Genomic DNA, 14,899 nt, shown 5'->3' with positions numbered 1-14,899 from the left:
GGTTTACATTTTGGGTCCATTTTTCATCAAGTTTTGAGGTCCTAGTTGTCCCTACTCAATTCTCATTATTTTGAAGTTCATTGGCCCATGTTTCAAGATTAATACAAAAAAAGCTAAGCTAAATCATTAAAACCTAAGAAAAATTGAGAAGAAATAAAGAAGTTACACTACTGGAAGCAAGCACAATAATTAAAAATTAAAAAACTATGAATGAAATTAGCAAGGAATGTTACCAGGTGTTATGAAGATTCAACTATTTTGAAGAAAGGTCAGTAATAGTAAAAATTTTAGCCCCAGGAAGTCAAAGTGCTCGTAAAGGGTAAAATGAAGCCTAGGGTCTCTATTAATAGGAAAACTGTGGGACCCATCACCCACCTACCAGCGCAGCCGGCGCAAAATATGGTACGCGGACCGTGCTGGATTTCATTCCTTCACCATTGAGATGAGTCCCACGACGGACCGCACTGTTTTGTTACGCGGGCCACGTTGGGAAACTTCAGGGCATGACATTTGAGATTTTCCCAGCGCGGACCGCACAAAAGTGGCTCCGCGGCCGCTCTGGAAACTTCAGATACTTAATGCCCCATTGGACCAGCCTACGCGGACCGCACTGTTTTGTAGCGCGGCCGCGTGGCAAACTTCAGAGACCTGACATTTTTGTTCTGCACTGGTTACATTATCCCTGCAACATCTTCACAAAACCATTAGCTCAAAAAATCCTAGTCTATAAAGAAAATCAACGAAATAGAAAAAGACATGGGTTTGCATCCCAAGAAGCGGTCTGATTTTACGTCGCGGGCACGACGCATGTTTACCATCTCATCATTTCAAATGAAGGAGTTGCCCACCACGGCTACATCAATCTTTCCCCAAGTAATGCTTCACACGATGCCCATTAACCCGGAATACCTCACCATTTTTGTTTTTGAGATCAAGAGCACCAAAGGGAGTCACAAATACCACTTTCAAAGGGCCACTCCTTTTAGACTTGAAGTTTGCCCGGAAAATAACCTCAACCGGGAGTTTTGAAAAAGAAGAACCATATCCACCAACCTTGAATTCCTTTCCCCGGAGCATATTTGTCTGTGAAGGTACTTCATTTCCTGTCCTTGTACAAAGACGCAGCATGGAGTAAGGCATGAAAATCTAAACTCATTCAAGCTCATTCAATTGCTCCACTCGGAGATTGGCTGCAAACATCCCATTTCCAAGTTCAAAGCTTCCGTTTAATGCCCACATAAGCCTTTGTGCTCAAGTAGTCCACCGGAAGATGACAAGCTTACCAAACCACCAACCGATACAGAGACATTACCAATTGGAGTTCTTTGTAAGCCGTCCGATAAAGCTCAAAGAAGCATCATCCAATTTCTTCGACCAATCGGTCCTATAGCATTCACCCATTTTGGACAATAAATACTCTTTATCTCCCGATTTGAGACTTCCACTTGTCCGCTAGCCTTGTGATGATAGGGGGTGGTCACTTTTGTGGTTAACTCTATACTTAGCAAGCAAGAGTCGGGAAAAGCCTTGTTGCAAAAATGGGACCCCCCCATCACTAATAATGGCCCGGGAGTTACCAAACCTCGTAAAAAATACTCTTTTTCAAAATGCTACACACTTCGGGGCTTCATTGTTGGTAGAGCCCACGGCTTCACCCACTTTGAGACCATTCCCCGCCACGAGAAATGTAAGTATTCCACAGGAGCTCACAACGGACCCATGAAATTGATGCCCCAACATTAAAAAAAATATCCACTCAGAATTGTATTGAGGGGCATCTCATCCTTCTGGAAATACCGCGGCTCTTTGACATGCATCACATTCTCTTCACCAATTCACTAGGCATCCTTTGACAGCGTGGCCATAGGAAGCTGCAAACTTCAAAACCTTTTGAGCTGTCCTCACCCCCCCCGTGATGGCCACCATAGGAAAGAAGTTGACAAGCCTCCAATATGCTCATTTGTTCACTTTTCCGTTACACATCTTCTTATCACTTCCATCCGTGCAAATTCTAAACAAATACGGATCATCCCAATAGAAATCCAAACATATCCCGGTTGAAGTTTCTTCCTTTTGGTTGGAAAGAGAGCTCACACGGGAACGTTACAGTCACAATTGAAGTTGGCGATGTCCGCGAACCATGGCATTCACACATAGAAACGGAAAGAAAGAACTGCCTCGTTCAGGGAAACTACATTAAACCAAATACCATCACTTGGTCTCCCATCTTCCTCTATCGGGACAAATGTCTGCAACTTGAAATTCTTCGCTTTCCCTTTCTATCCATAATCTCTAAATCAAATTCCTGAAGGGAGTAGCACCCAACTCATGCAAATCTTGCTTTCGAAATCCTTACTTAGATCATCCAAATACCGAAGGGCTGCATGGTCGTTGTGTTATGATCACCTTTGCTCCCATAAGGTAAGGTCGAAATTTCTCCATCGCGAACAAACAATTCCAATAGCTCTTTTCTTCCACTGTGTAGTTTCTCTGGGCCTCATTCATCGTCTTGCTAGCATAATACAACAGGATGGAACATTTTTGTTGATCCTTTGGCCTAGCACCGCACCCAACCGCTACATCACTCGGCATCGCCACATAAGTTCAAAAAGGCAAATCCCAATTAGTGCGGTTGATTTATAGAGTTTTGTTGTAACTTGTGTTTCAATAGCTCAAAAGACTCCATGCACTTACTCATCAAAGATAAACTTGACAATCCTTCTCTAATAATTTGCAAGCGGTTCACAAATTTTTGGAAAAATTTTAATGAATCGGCGGTAGAACCCGGCATGAACAAGAAAACTCCTCAGGCCCTTGACAGAAGTAGGGGAGGAGCCTTGAGATAACCTCTATTTTTGCCTTATTCAACTTCAATTCCTTTGCCTGAGATTGTGTGACCTATACAATTTTCCCTCTTGCACCATTAAAGTGACATTTCTCCCAGTAAGCACAAGGTTGGTTTCTTCACATCTTGACCAAAAACCCTACCAAGAAGTTCACCAAAACATTCTTTCAAATGAATCCCCACCACGCTGAAGTCGTCCATGAATTACCTCCAAATATCCTCCACCATGTCGGGTGAAAATTGCCATCATACATCTTTGGGAAGGTCGCTGGGGCAACATAGTCCGAATGCATTCTACGGAGAAAGCGAACGTGCCATAAGGACATGTAAAGGGTTGTCTTCTCTGATCCTCCGGGGCAATGAGAATATTGATATACCCCGAGTAGCCATCTAGAAAAACAATAAAAGGGCCTGGGCCCGGCAAGACGATCAAGGCATTTGGTCCAAGAATGGTAGTGGGAAATTGATCTTTTCTTGTCCACCTTATCGGCTTTCTATAGTCCATACACACTCTCCAACCCGTTAACTGCCGATAGGAATTCAACTCATTGTTGGGCATTGGTTCACTACCGCTCATTCACCCTTCTTTGGCACACATTGGATCGGAGAGGTCCATGAACTATCCGAGATCGGGGTAAAACCACACCGGCGTTCAAGCCACTTGATAACTCTTTCTTTACTAACTTCTTCATCACCTCGTTGAGTCTCCTTTTGATGTTTCAAGAGATGGCAAGTGCATCCTCCTCCAAGATGATCTTATTGCAGGCAAAATTGGCGGGGCTTATTCCCCTGATGTCTGCCAAAGTCCATCCTATTGCCCTTTTTCACTTTTGAAGGACCTCCACAAGTTGGCCTCAACTGCAGTTAGTAAGCAATAAAGGAAAGGATAACTGGAAGAGTTTAGATTAGAGCCCCAAGAAATCAACCTGAGGTGTGGAGGAATTGGTTTCAAACTCCAACACCGGTGGGCTCCTCAATTGATGCTGGTTGGCGGGTTTTTTGCGATTTTCAAGATCCAAAAGATAGTTTCCTAGCTCATATGAATATGAACCCCATTCCATGCAATGCATTCATGCACTCCCACATCTCCGGCATCATTCATTGGCAATCCATGTTAAGAAGCACGGCTTCAAGAGGATTTTCAACATTAATCAAAGCACTTGCTGTTCATTGCACTATCACCGCGTGAACAATGTCCAGAAATGAACACACTCCGTACTATTGGGGTTGCCTCATTGACTTGCACACATGAAATACACTTCTCATCACCCACACGGAATGGTTAACTCCCCCTTGCTGTCCATATCAATACCAATGCTTCCCCGTAGCTAGGAAAGGTCTTCCAAGAATAATAGGCACTTCGAAATCCAATATTGACAAAGTCGGTCGGCAATATAAATTTGTCCACCCGGACAAGCACATCGTCGATTATACTAAAAGGCCTCTTCATACGGGACCGGTCCGCATTTGAAGTCTCATTGAGGTTGGCCTAGGTTGCCCAAATTCCCAAAAGTCTGTGAAGACTGAAATACGCATCAGATTAATGCTTATCCCCCAAGTCACCATAGGGCCTTTAGCAAAGTCCGCACTCCCGATAGTGCAAGGAATGTTTGAAAGCTCCAGGGTCTTCTAGTTTCGCGGCACATAGAATGCCCACAATCGCACTAACTTGGTGCGTTCATCTTTATTGTTTCACACTCTATAGAACGCTTCTTGGTGGACTAAATCCTTCATAAATTGCGTACCCAGGCATTTTTCAAGATGCCTCCACTAAAGGAACATTGATGTTGAGGGCTCTTTCATTCATGTCTATGAATTTCTGAACTGATATCGTTCTTTTGCTTTTTCTAACCGCTTTGAGGATATGGTGGAGGTGGTCTAGGCAAGGGTGGCCTTGGCCTTGGGCACGCCGGCTCGGGTATATCAATAAATGTGTTCCCTTAGACGGGTTCACGGTATCTTGAGTCTCTACCCGCCTATCCATCAATATCAATCCCGCACATCATTTTCACTATTGTTCAACCACATTGTCAACATTCAAAGGTGCATCTCATCATGCAACTCAATTTCATCATTTCCACAACTTGATTCTCAACCGAGGCATGCACATCACCGCCTTTTCCACTCCTAGTTGTAACCGCCTTCACATTGATTGTTACCCCCATTTGGCGTTCACTACCGTATCACTTGAGCGTATATTGGTCGGTATTTAAAAGCTTTGAGAGATTTGTCCTATTTGCACCTCTAGGTTTCCGGATAGACGTGTTATGCGAAGCCAATTGTGGCCGTCAAATCTTGGTTCTTTTCATCATCTGGCTCGAACATCATCTCTATCCGTCCATTATCACTTCAGGAATAACTAGGCCCTGTGACTGAAAAGGGGGTTGGATTGTTTGGTTGTTGGAACATGGGGGGCCTTTGAAAGCCTTGCCCCTACCACCATTGTTCCATCCTCCTTGATTTGCTATTGTTTGTCTGTTCCAATCTGCCTTGGTTATTACTTTTGATTACCCCAATTTATTGTTCTGATTGTTATTGTTCCAATTTGTTACCACCTTGTTGTTGATTATTATTATTCAATTTTGCCGCTCCTGTTGATTGCCCCAATTGCCTTGGGGGCGCCATTTGTTGATTCCCTTGATTTCCTCTATTTCCTTGGTAGTTATTGACATCTTTGGCATTCATCACTTTGCATCATCAAAACACTCGTTCGAATAACCAACCACCATCATTGTTGTTGGTCAAACTGCTCACCATTACTTAAGGTTTGTTGTTGCCCTCTTTTGCCTCCTTTTAGCATTGAAAACATTCTCCATTGCATATGACTTAGCGCGGATTTTGTTACTTGTTGCAAATTGTGCCTTCGCCAACTGATTCATTTGTTGTTGTAAGTTCGGCAATAGCTTGGCCATGGTCACTCAGACTCCTTGTTGCAAATGGATGACCGTGGGGTCACCTCGCGGTACATTCGCTCGCTTTGCCATGCCGAAGTAAGGTTGTCAACATTTCATCAAAGTACGTTCACATGCCTCTTGGTAGAAATTCATAAAGTTCCACCGCCCAATTGGTTCACAATGCAGACTGAATTCTGGTGTTGATTGCCACTATAGAAAGTCTGCTGATCATCGCCTCAGTCATGTCGTGTTTAGGACTCCTTAACCATTAGTCTATTAATCGCTCCAGCTCTATGCAAATGGCTCCGTTGGCATTTGGCTTAAAGCTGAATCTCGTTCTCGAAGAGCAACCATATGACTTGGCAGAAAAAACTTAGGCAATATATTGTCCGCCAATCAATCCCATGTGGTGATAGAATGATTTGTACCTTCAACCAGTCTAACGCTTTGCCCCGAAGAGAAAACGGGAAAAAGCCTTCATCGCAAACGCATCCTCTGACACGTTTGTTTTTGCTGGTTCGTAGTAATGTCGACCGTTTATATAATAGCCGTTTATATTAAGGTCATACGTATCGGCCTATAGCAACCATATAAGTCCTTACACTAATATGGTTGTAGTCGTATGACGTATGATAATTACATCGTTGCGATTCACAATAATTGATCGTCTATATATTTTCATTATTAAGGTCATACGTATCGGCCTATATCAACCATATAAGTCCATTCACTAATATGATTGTAGTCATATAGCCTAAGCTAATTATATCATTATGATTCATAGTAAACTCGACCTTTTATATAATAGGCGTCTATATAACTTCATTAATTAAGGTCATATATATTACCTTATTTATATAATAGTAAATATATAATTATATATATTTTTATTGGTCAATCTTAATTATAATAAAAGGGAAATCATGATACTTTTAGGACTAATGTATTCTAGCTTCTTTTTTAGGAGGGAAAATAAGAAGACATTTTTTGACTAAAATGTTATATACAAATTTTGGAGGGAAACAAAGGGAAAAGTAAAAATATAATTGGAGGGAAATTGAAAGTTTTTACTCTTTATATATCTCTTAAACACAAGAACAACATCTCCAACTCTCTAAACAAAATAGATACCATAAACATGAATGCTAACGTATGGATTGAAAAAGAATTCTATCCATGGTTTCGGATGAAGGTGCCCAAATCGTACATTAAGCGTGATTTTCTGGTAATTTTATTTTTCTTAAATTTTCATGATTTGATAATTGTTGATTATCTCAACTAGGCATGAACCCTGTACCCTATCAATACATTATGTTCTTGCAGTTTATTCCAAAGAGATTCTGTGGCTATCTTCCTCCTATTTCGGTTAAAACAATGCTTCGATGTAATGGGAAGGAGTGGGTTGTGACTCTCAAAAGTGGTGTTCGTAGAAGACTCGTCAATGGGTGGAAACAATTTGTTGTCGACAATAATCTGAAGAAAGGGAATGTCCTTCTCTTTGAACTAGTTGAGGCTACATCAGGGGTTGTGATCTTCTCTGTTGAAGAGCTAGGATTAACTAATGCTTAGCTTGATAATTTCATCTCTTTAGTTATATGTAATGACTTCAAATGGATCGTAGTAATGGATTCATATGATTGTTCTTTATAATATTGTTTGTGTTTTTTTCCATTTATTATTGTTATATTTTTTTTTATTTCAAGAAGACTAATGTTTTATAAATAGCCAATTAAAATTGGGAAGTCATTAAACAGTGCGGAAGTCCACCAATTTTTTTCTATCATTTTACAAACAAGAACAAGACTATGAAGATTATTTTCTTTTTTCCAAAAAAAGTTTAAAATCGACATTAATTTGCTCATTAATCAAAACCTAAACCTAAACGTAAACCTAAACGATCCTAAATCAAAAGAGAACGTAAACCTAAACCTAAACCTAAACCTAATCAAAAAATATATTTATATTAAACCAAAATACTCACGTGGGCCATATTATACAATCTTTACATGGATTAATCAAGTCTTCTAAGGTAAGACTATATGAGATAAAACCTATGAAGTGCACTTCCATTATATGGCAGAATTTTAAAAAATAAAATAAAACGAAAACAATCTGTATAAACAATCTGTAAAACGAAAACAATCTGTATAGTCATGGAGGAGTGTAATGGTACATAGAGGAGTGAAATATACTACTGAAAAGTGTAATGGTTGCATGAAGGAGTGTAAGGGGCTACTGGGAAGTGCAATGGATGCATGGAGGAGTGGAAGGGGCTGTTATTGGGAAGTGTAATGGTTGCATAGGGTCTCTACAAAGAGATTTTAATTCCTACCGGGAAGTGGAAAGAGATTATAATCCTCCCTATATATTTTTCTGAAAATATGCTAGACCTGCATAAGACAATCAAACTAGAAATACTACTAAGCATAATGATGGATAAGACCCCGACAAAGAAACATGTTGAACAACCGCTGCATGGCTCACCTGTGAGTCATAACATCTTGTACCAAGATCTAAAGCGTGATTACACCAAGCTGAAGCGTGAGGTTACAGAGTTGATTGAGAGGGTGGTTCATGATAGTAGCATTAATTACCTCAAGAGTGTCATGTTGGAAGAGCATCCCCTTACTTCGCTCTATACTATGCTTGACGATATGCCCACGCCATCCGTCCATAGTGGAGCTAAGAGCAATTCTATCATTGTTATCACTAGTGATACCGAGTCCGCCTTCAAGACCTCAAAGTCTCTTTCAGTGAACCAGCATATTGAGTAGTCCATGCATTATGAAGATTTATTTCATTTCTTTTTTATTATGTGTTTGTTCGTCTATGAAGTTTTCTACCCCGGCCCCTATGTTGATGTTTTTATTTTTCAAGTTATGTATTGGTGATGTTATCACCCAATGTCGTATTAATGAAGGAAATTATTATTATTATTATGTTTTGAATCTTTTTTATATTTTATATTTTTTTATGAACTTTTTTCAGATTACCTGGGGTCTTGTATTAGCAAGAATAGAGTTTGATGATACAACAAAAGGGTATGGAAAACCCTTCTAAAAACAGCGAGGCATAATGATCGTTTGATTAAAGTTAACAAAACAGTCCTATTGTCTTCAATATTCCAACTGTTCGTTTGATGCCTAATGAAATGAAAGTACTAATAATAACATTTGTAAAGATTAATTAAGTACTCTAAAATTGGTCAATTTATTTTCCAAATTAATATAGCACATTCAACTTATGACAACAACACTGGACAAATAGGAAAATGTATTGTCAATAATTATGAAGATAGTTTAGTACTTCAAGATGCAAAATATAGCACATACTGAACTCATGGAGATAGTTGATGAGTACTTGAAGATAGTTGAGTGCTTATTAATCAATGTAGTAGGGATTAAAACAAGTTCAAAATGATAACACTTTGGCACATACAAGGTTCCAACAATATAGACAAATTAAAACATTCAGTTCATTTCAAAATATTTTTAAAAAAAATTATATTCTTATTTCATTCCAACATGGAGTACAAAAGACAAAGGCTTTGGCATCTATTCTACAGAGATTGAACCAAAATAAACAATAATCAAACTGAACAATTTTTTGAAATTTTCATCTCTACAAACATTCCAGCTAACAACACGGATGACATAGCACTTTCATCAACACACGAACTTGAAGATTGTTCTTCACTGTAAACATTTTCTTTTTGGAATTCATTGAATGCTGCTACTGCTTCATCATAAGATTTGTAAGACTTGAAGATGCTTCCTTTGAAACCTATAACCAAGGGAGCACACTCACACCAAGAGTTGTATAATCCTGGCTTTTTACCACGAAATACCACATACACCTTCGATGCCGATATATTATCAGCTTGAGATCCATTTCTAAACTCATTAAAAGCTGCTATGGCTTCATCATACGTTTTGAAGGCCTTGAAGATGCTGCCCTTGACACCAATAACCATAGGAGCACACCGATGCCAAGAGTTGTACAATCCGGGCCTCTTACCACGAAACACTACATAAACTTTCGAAGCATTATTCCTCTTCCTGTGGTCCATTCCTTAATCTAACCCTAAGAAAGATAAGAGATGAAGAAGGAGAAAATAAAGATAGAAAAAAGGGGGCTGGAAAAGCTTTTTAGGTTCGGCCAAATATATTAAGTGTTTAGGGTTAGAAAGTGACCACTTTAGTAGTTTAATTTTTATACGTATCTTTTCTAATTTTTAAACGTATTTCCTCTAATATATTATCTGTATATTTTAGTGTATTTCGATTAATTGGTATAGTATATGTAAATTTTAGTGTATTTCGTTTAATTAGTATAGTATATGTATATGTGCTTTATAGAAATTGATGAAGCATGCATCTTGGGAAGGTAAGACAATTAAATTAGTGAGAGAGAATTGTTGAAAAAAATTAATTTAAAACGAAAAATCTGCCAAAGGGTATACATGGAAAACGAAAATGCGCAAATATCTATTATGCCCTCAAAAGCCGTGCGAAATTACCATTATACCCCCTTTGGGACGTTTGGGCCATTCTTGGTTTGGCCAAATAAATTTTCCGTATTGAAAAAGGATATCGAAGATCATCTTTTACTTTAAGCGGTTGACCAGCTGCAGCAGCATTGGCATATATGCTTTAGATTGTTGATATATTAATGCAAGTTGCATAATATTTGCACTTGCTTCCACCACTCACCTAATGCTTCTCCCCTGTTGTGTCATGTGTGTTAATCTTTTGAGATTCACAAAACTCCTCTGTACCTCTAAAAAGAAACAAAGTATATATGCTTTTCGAATCATATTCCTTTTAACAGTAATTGCGGCTTCTTATCTCATTAATACTAAAAACCAACTTTAACACTTCAATCTAGCCCTTCTGAGTTAAGTTGTATTACTATATTAACTACGAGAACAACAAACTCAGTGTAATTCTACAAGTGGGATCTGAGAAGGGTTATAAACAGTCGCAGAGACAGAATTTTCGCTAAGGGGTTCAAAAAAGAAAGAAAATTAAAAGAAACTGTGGCTAGTGGAAATTGAAACAGCAAACTAACAAAGGTTTTGAACCCTCTTGACCGCTAAGCTATACTTTTGGACAATATCAAGGGAATTCAAAATATAATATATAGAGATAAAATCGGATTTTACCTTATATGTAGAGTGTAATTTTCCGGCGAAGGGGGTTCACCCCCTAAATCCGCCCCTGATTGTGAGTACGCAACCTAATTACCTCTACCTTGTGCTGGTAGCGAGATTATTTCCGATAAACCCTCAGCTCAAAGCAAACATGCAAAATCAGAATAATATAGAGAAGAAACGCAGTAATGTAACAATCTGGGAAGCAGTTGTATTATTATTAGTGTAACCTAACTTATTACTCCTTTGTTTTTTAAGGTATGTATGATTATAGAGCATATGTTTGCAGGTAAGTAAACGTGATATATGGTATAATAATATTATACACTGTCAGTGCACAAAACTTAAACTCATCCGGGGATTAATTAGCCACTTAACTTTTACCAGAATTCATGTAAAAGCATCATTTTTATAGCTAGTGAAATTTTCTCAACCCTGACATGAACAATTCGTTTAAATTGAAACCTCCGTGGTTATATTTTCTATTATATGGCATGGCGTGTGGTGAAATATGACAAGGCTATTGAGACTTGGAAATGCGACCTTACAACTCTATTGAGCACTGACTTTGACAATGGGGATGCGCTATATATATAAACAAAATTTTGATTGTTTCCTGTTCAAATTGCAAATTTTAAAATTTTAAAATGTCAACTAATATTTGTTGAAGTAGTGAGTAGTTATCAAATGTACGGATCCTATGGGTGTTAATTTTTGTAAGTTCTACTACCTTTTATTTGAGCACGGGAATAGCTTGTACTAAACAAGCTAAGATATTATGAGTATATATTATGGTTGGTTGGAAACATCTTTGTTTTGTTTCCTTAGTTCCATTTGACATATGACGTTGTTTTGGCCACCTAGGATTGTTATTTTTTCTGTCATATTTGTACAAAATCTTATCCTAGCCCATGCATGCAGGACACCATGAGACACAAATAACTGATCTTGGATTATCTTCTTAAGTTTTTTTTGTTTTTACCTTATTTAATTTGTTACTAGCTCTATGTAAGAAAATAAAAACAAAAACTAACAGAAGAGGAAACATGTGATATATAGTACACTCAGCCAATGAACCGAATTCGATAGAAACTCTTCATTTATGTTTCTTTAGCTACAGTACAAACGGCACCTTTTCTTCTTGTTGGTTTTTCCAGCTAACAATCTTTTGTCATTTCCTGTGATAATTCCCATTTTGGATATCACCCAAATTACCAAAACAAAGAGTCTGCTTCAGTTTCAGCCTTAGCTTTAAAAAGCAATAAAAAAATAAAATAAAAAAACACTATCAATACACCCCCTGCCCCCTCCCCTCTCTATACATCTATATATTACTCCTACTAAACATAAAATAATTAATGGAGGAATTAAATCAGGGGTTTTAAAAAAAAAAAAAAAAAAAAAACATTAACATAAAAAAATTTCATTATTTTCTTCAGTTTCTTTGTTGTGATCAAGAAAGTTGCTAACAGTAGTAGTTCCTGTTAGTTCTTTGGCTCTCTGTGCTTCAAAATCCCAATCTGTATGGAGCAAAACAAGTAACATGGTCACCATACAAGAAGCCTGCGCAGCCAATAATCCAAGCCATAATCCTTCAAAATCAAAGCCTGCATAAAAACTTAGCCCCACTGCTACTGGCATTCCAACAAGATAAAAGCAACCTAAATTTATATTTGCTCCAACTTTAGGCCTCGCTGTTCCTCTCAGTACCCCACAGCCAGTTGTTTGCGGGCAGTTTCCCAGTTCACAAAGCCCAATTATTGGTAATACAAGTGATGTTAACGCCAAAATCTCCTTGTCATTAGTGAACATCTTGGCCCAAACTTTCCTCACTGTCACCGCGAAAAACAGTGCTGTAAAGCCCAAAATGAAGCTGCCAGCAAGTCCTACAATGGCAGCAACCTTAGCTTTATCCGGCCGCCTTGCTCCTAATTCATTTCCCACTCTTGTTGACACGCTGAAGCTAAGAGAAGATGGGAATATATATATCAATGAAGTTGTTTGAATTAAAATGCCCATTGATGCCACTGTAGCTTTCGGGTTTATCAATAGCCCACATAACAAAATCATTATCTCGTACCACCACCATTCCAAACAAACCGAAATGCAGCTCGGGATCGCTAAATTTAATAGCGATTTCCATCCTTTGATAATCTCCATTGACAACTTTTCCCATGTCTTTTTATATACACCAGAGATAATAATATAGATAATTAAAGAAACTACTAGATTGAAGTTAGTCCAAACACTACTCAGGGCAACTCCTTTGACCCCTAAATTAAGTTTAGTAACAAGAAGAAAATTTATGGGTATATGCAGAAGAATTGCGAGGACAGCGCAAAAAGTTAAAGGCAGAGTTATAGATTGAGTTCTAAGATAAATACGCAAAGGGTGAAGTAAAGATTGGGCGAATAAATCAGGGAGTGCATAGAAAAGATAAGATTGTGCTTCTGTAGCAATATCTTCATCTTGGCCACAATAGAGTAAAATGGTTTTCATATTAACCCAAAGCAGAGCAATTGGAAATGAAGTAAATAAAAGTAAAAGAATGGTTCTTTGCAAAGTTAGCCCAAGAAGATTGAATTTTTGGGCACCAAAAGCTTGTCCACAAATGGGTTCCATACCCATGGCTAAACCAGAAAGGATTGAATATCCAGTGATGTTAGCGAATCCAATAGCAAGAGAACCGCCGGCTAGTGCTAAATCACCGAGCCGGCCAAGAAAAAGCATAGAGATCATGGACCGGGAGTAGAGTAAAAGACCGGTGAGAATCATAGGAAAAGCGATATTAGCAATGGATTGAGCTTCTTTGAAAACAAGGGAAAGATGAGTGATTTTGTTGTTGGTTTTGTGGGGGTAATTAGGGACCTCAGAATTCTGGGCTTGATATTGATTTGTTGGGCTTTTGGGTATCAAAGGGGCAAACATGTCGGCTTCTTGAGCAACTTTAATGGAGAGGAAATTTGCTTCTCCGTATGGTTCGTTTGAATGGCACATTCTTTCCAAGAATAGCAATAGGTACCTCAAATGGAAAGAATCAAAGAAAGCAAAAGAGATATAGATAGAGTTAAAGAAAGAAAGGGAGAAGTTTCAGTTTGTTTAATGGGGGGTTTTAAAGGTCAAGAACTGATGGGGTTTATATAAGGAGCTCTAGGGGGAGTTTTTTGTCTGAACATGGTTTGTTTTGTTCTGAAATTTAACCGGCCTTCCCTCTTAAGAACAGTGGAATTCCATTCTTATGTCAACTAAGATTTAGAGTTGAACATTTTTTTAGGTTGTTTAGCATATGTTCAACTTTCTATTAAACTGAATAATTTTAAGTTGTTGGGGGTATTTTTAAACTTATAATGACCACTTGAGTGTTAGAGTAGAGTAACACACGAGTGTGTTTTTTGTAGAATTAACACAAAGAGATGATGGACAAGTGATAAGCAGAGACAATTGAGAAAGTAACTTTTTGGACAGATAGATAAGGAAGGACCCAAAACCGGCCATTGGAAAAAAAGGCCCGTTAAAAGGGCCCAAAATATAGCCTGTAGGGTAAAGAAAAAGCAAAATTGATAAGCAATTCCAGTTTTTGCCAGCCTTAATATTTTTGGTGCGGCACGGCTCGCCGAAAGTCCCACCTTAGAATTAAGACTAACTCATCTCCACTCATCTGTTTATAACTCTATCCAACCAAAGAATCTTCGTTATCACCTTTTTTGTCCCACACTCTCAATCTTCGCCTTAAATTCTTTTCATTTTTTGTCTGCTAATTGATCAACAATTTGTGACCATATTAAGACATAGCTACTTAAAGACTTTATTAGAAAGAAAAAAGAAACAAGGATTACCAAGCTTATGAAATGTGATTGTATGAACTAGAAAGGAGTGAGATTGTAAACATTATAGTTTATTAGTATACAACTTCATCCTACATCGTTTAGTGCCGGTTTCACTCCCACCAAAGATATTTTCGCTTTTATCTTTCCCTCTTTAACAATCATGGGCTTACCACCATAACAA

At 38.2% G+C, this 14,899-nt stretch overlaps 1 protein-coding gene across 1 annotated transcript; it reads right to left on the bottom strand.

The window, feature by feature from the left end:
• Nucleotides 1-11,963: 11,963 nt before the first annotated feature.
• Nucleotides 11,964-14,023, bottom strand: LOC109241572 (protein DETOXIFICATION 49-like). The gene has a single exon (XM_019408330.1). The coding sequence runs from the start codon at nucleotides 13,886-13,888 to the stop codon at nucleotides 12,299-12,301; it is 1,590 nt and encodes a 529-aa protein (XP_019263875.1). The 5' UTR covers nucleotides 13,889-14,023; the 3' UTR covers nucleotides 11,964-12,298.
• Between the last annotated feature and the right edge of the window lie 876 nt (nucleotides 14,024-14,899).

This window comes from Nicotiana attenuata, unplaced genomic scaffold (assembly GCF_001879085.1).
Source record: "Nicotiana attenuata strain UT unplaced genomic scaffold, NIATTr2, whole genome shotgun sequence".
NCBI lineage: Eukaryota > Viridiplantae > Streptophyta > Magnoliopsida > Solanales > Solanaceae > Nicotiana > Nicotiana attenuata.
This window is presented reverse-complemented; position numbering and strand designations above follow the sequence as displayed.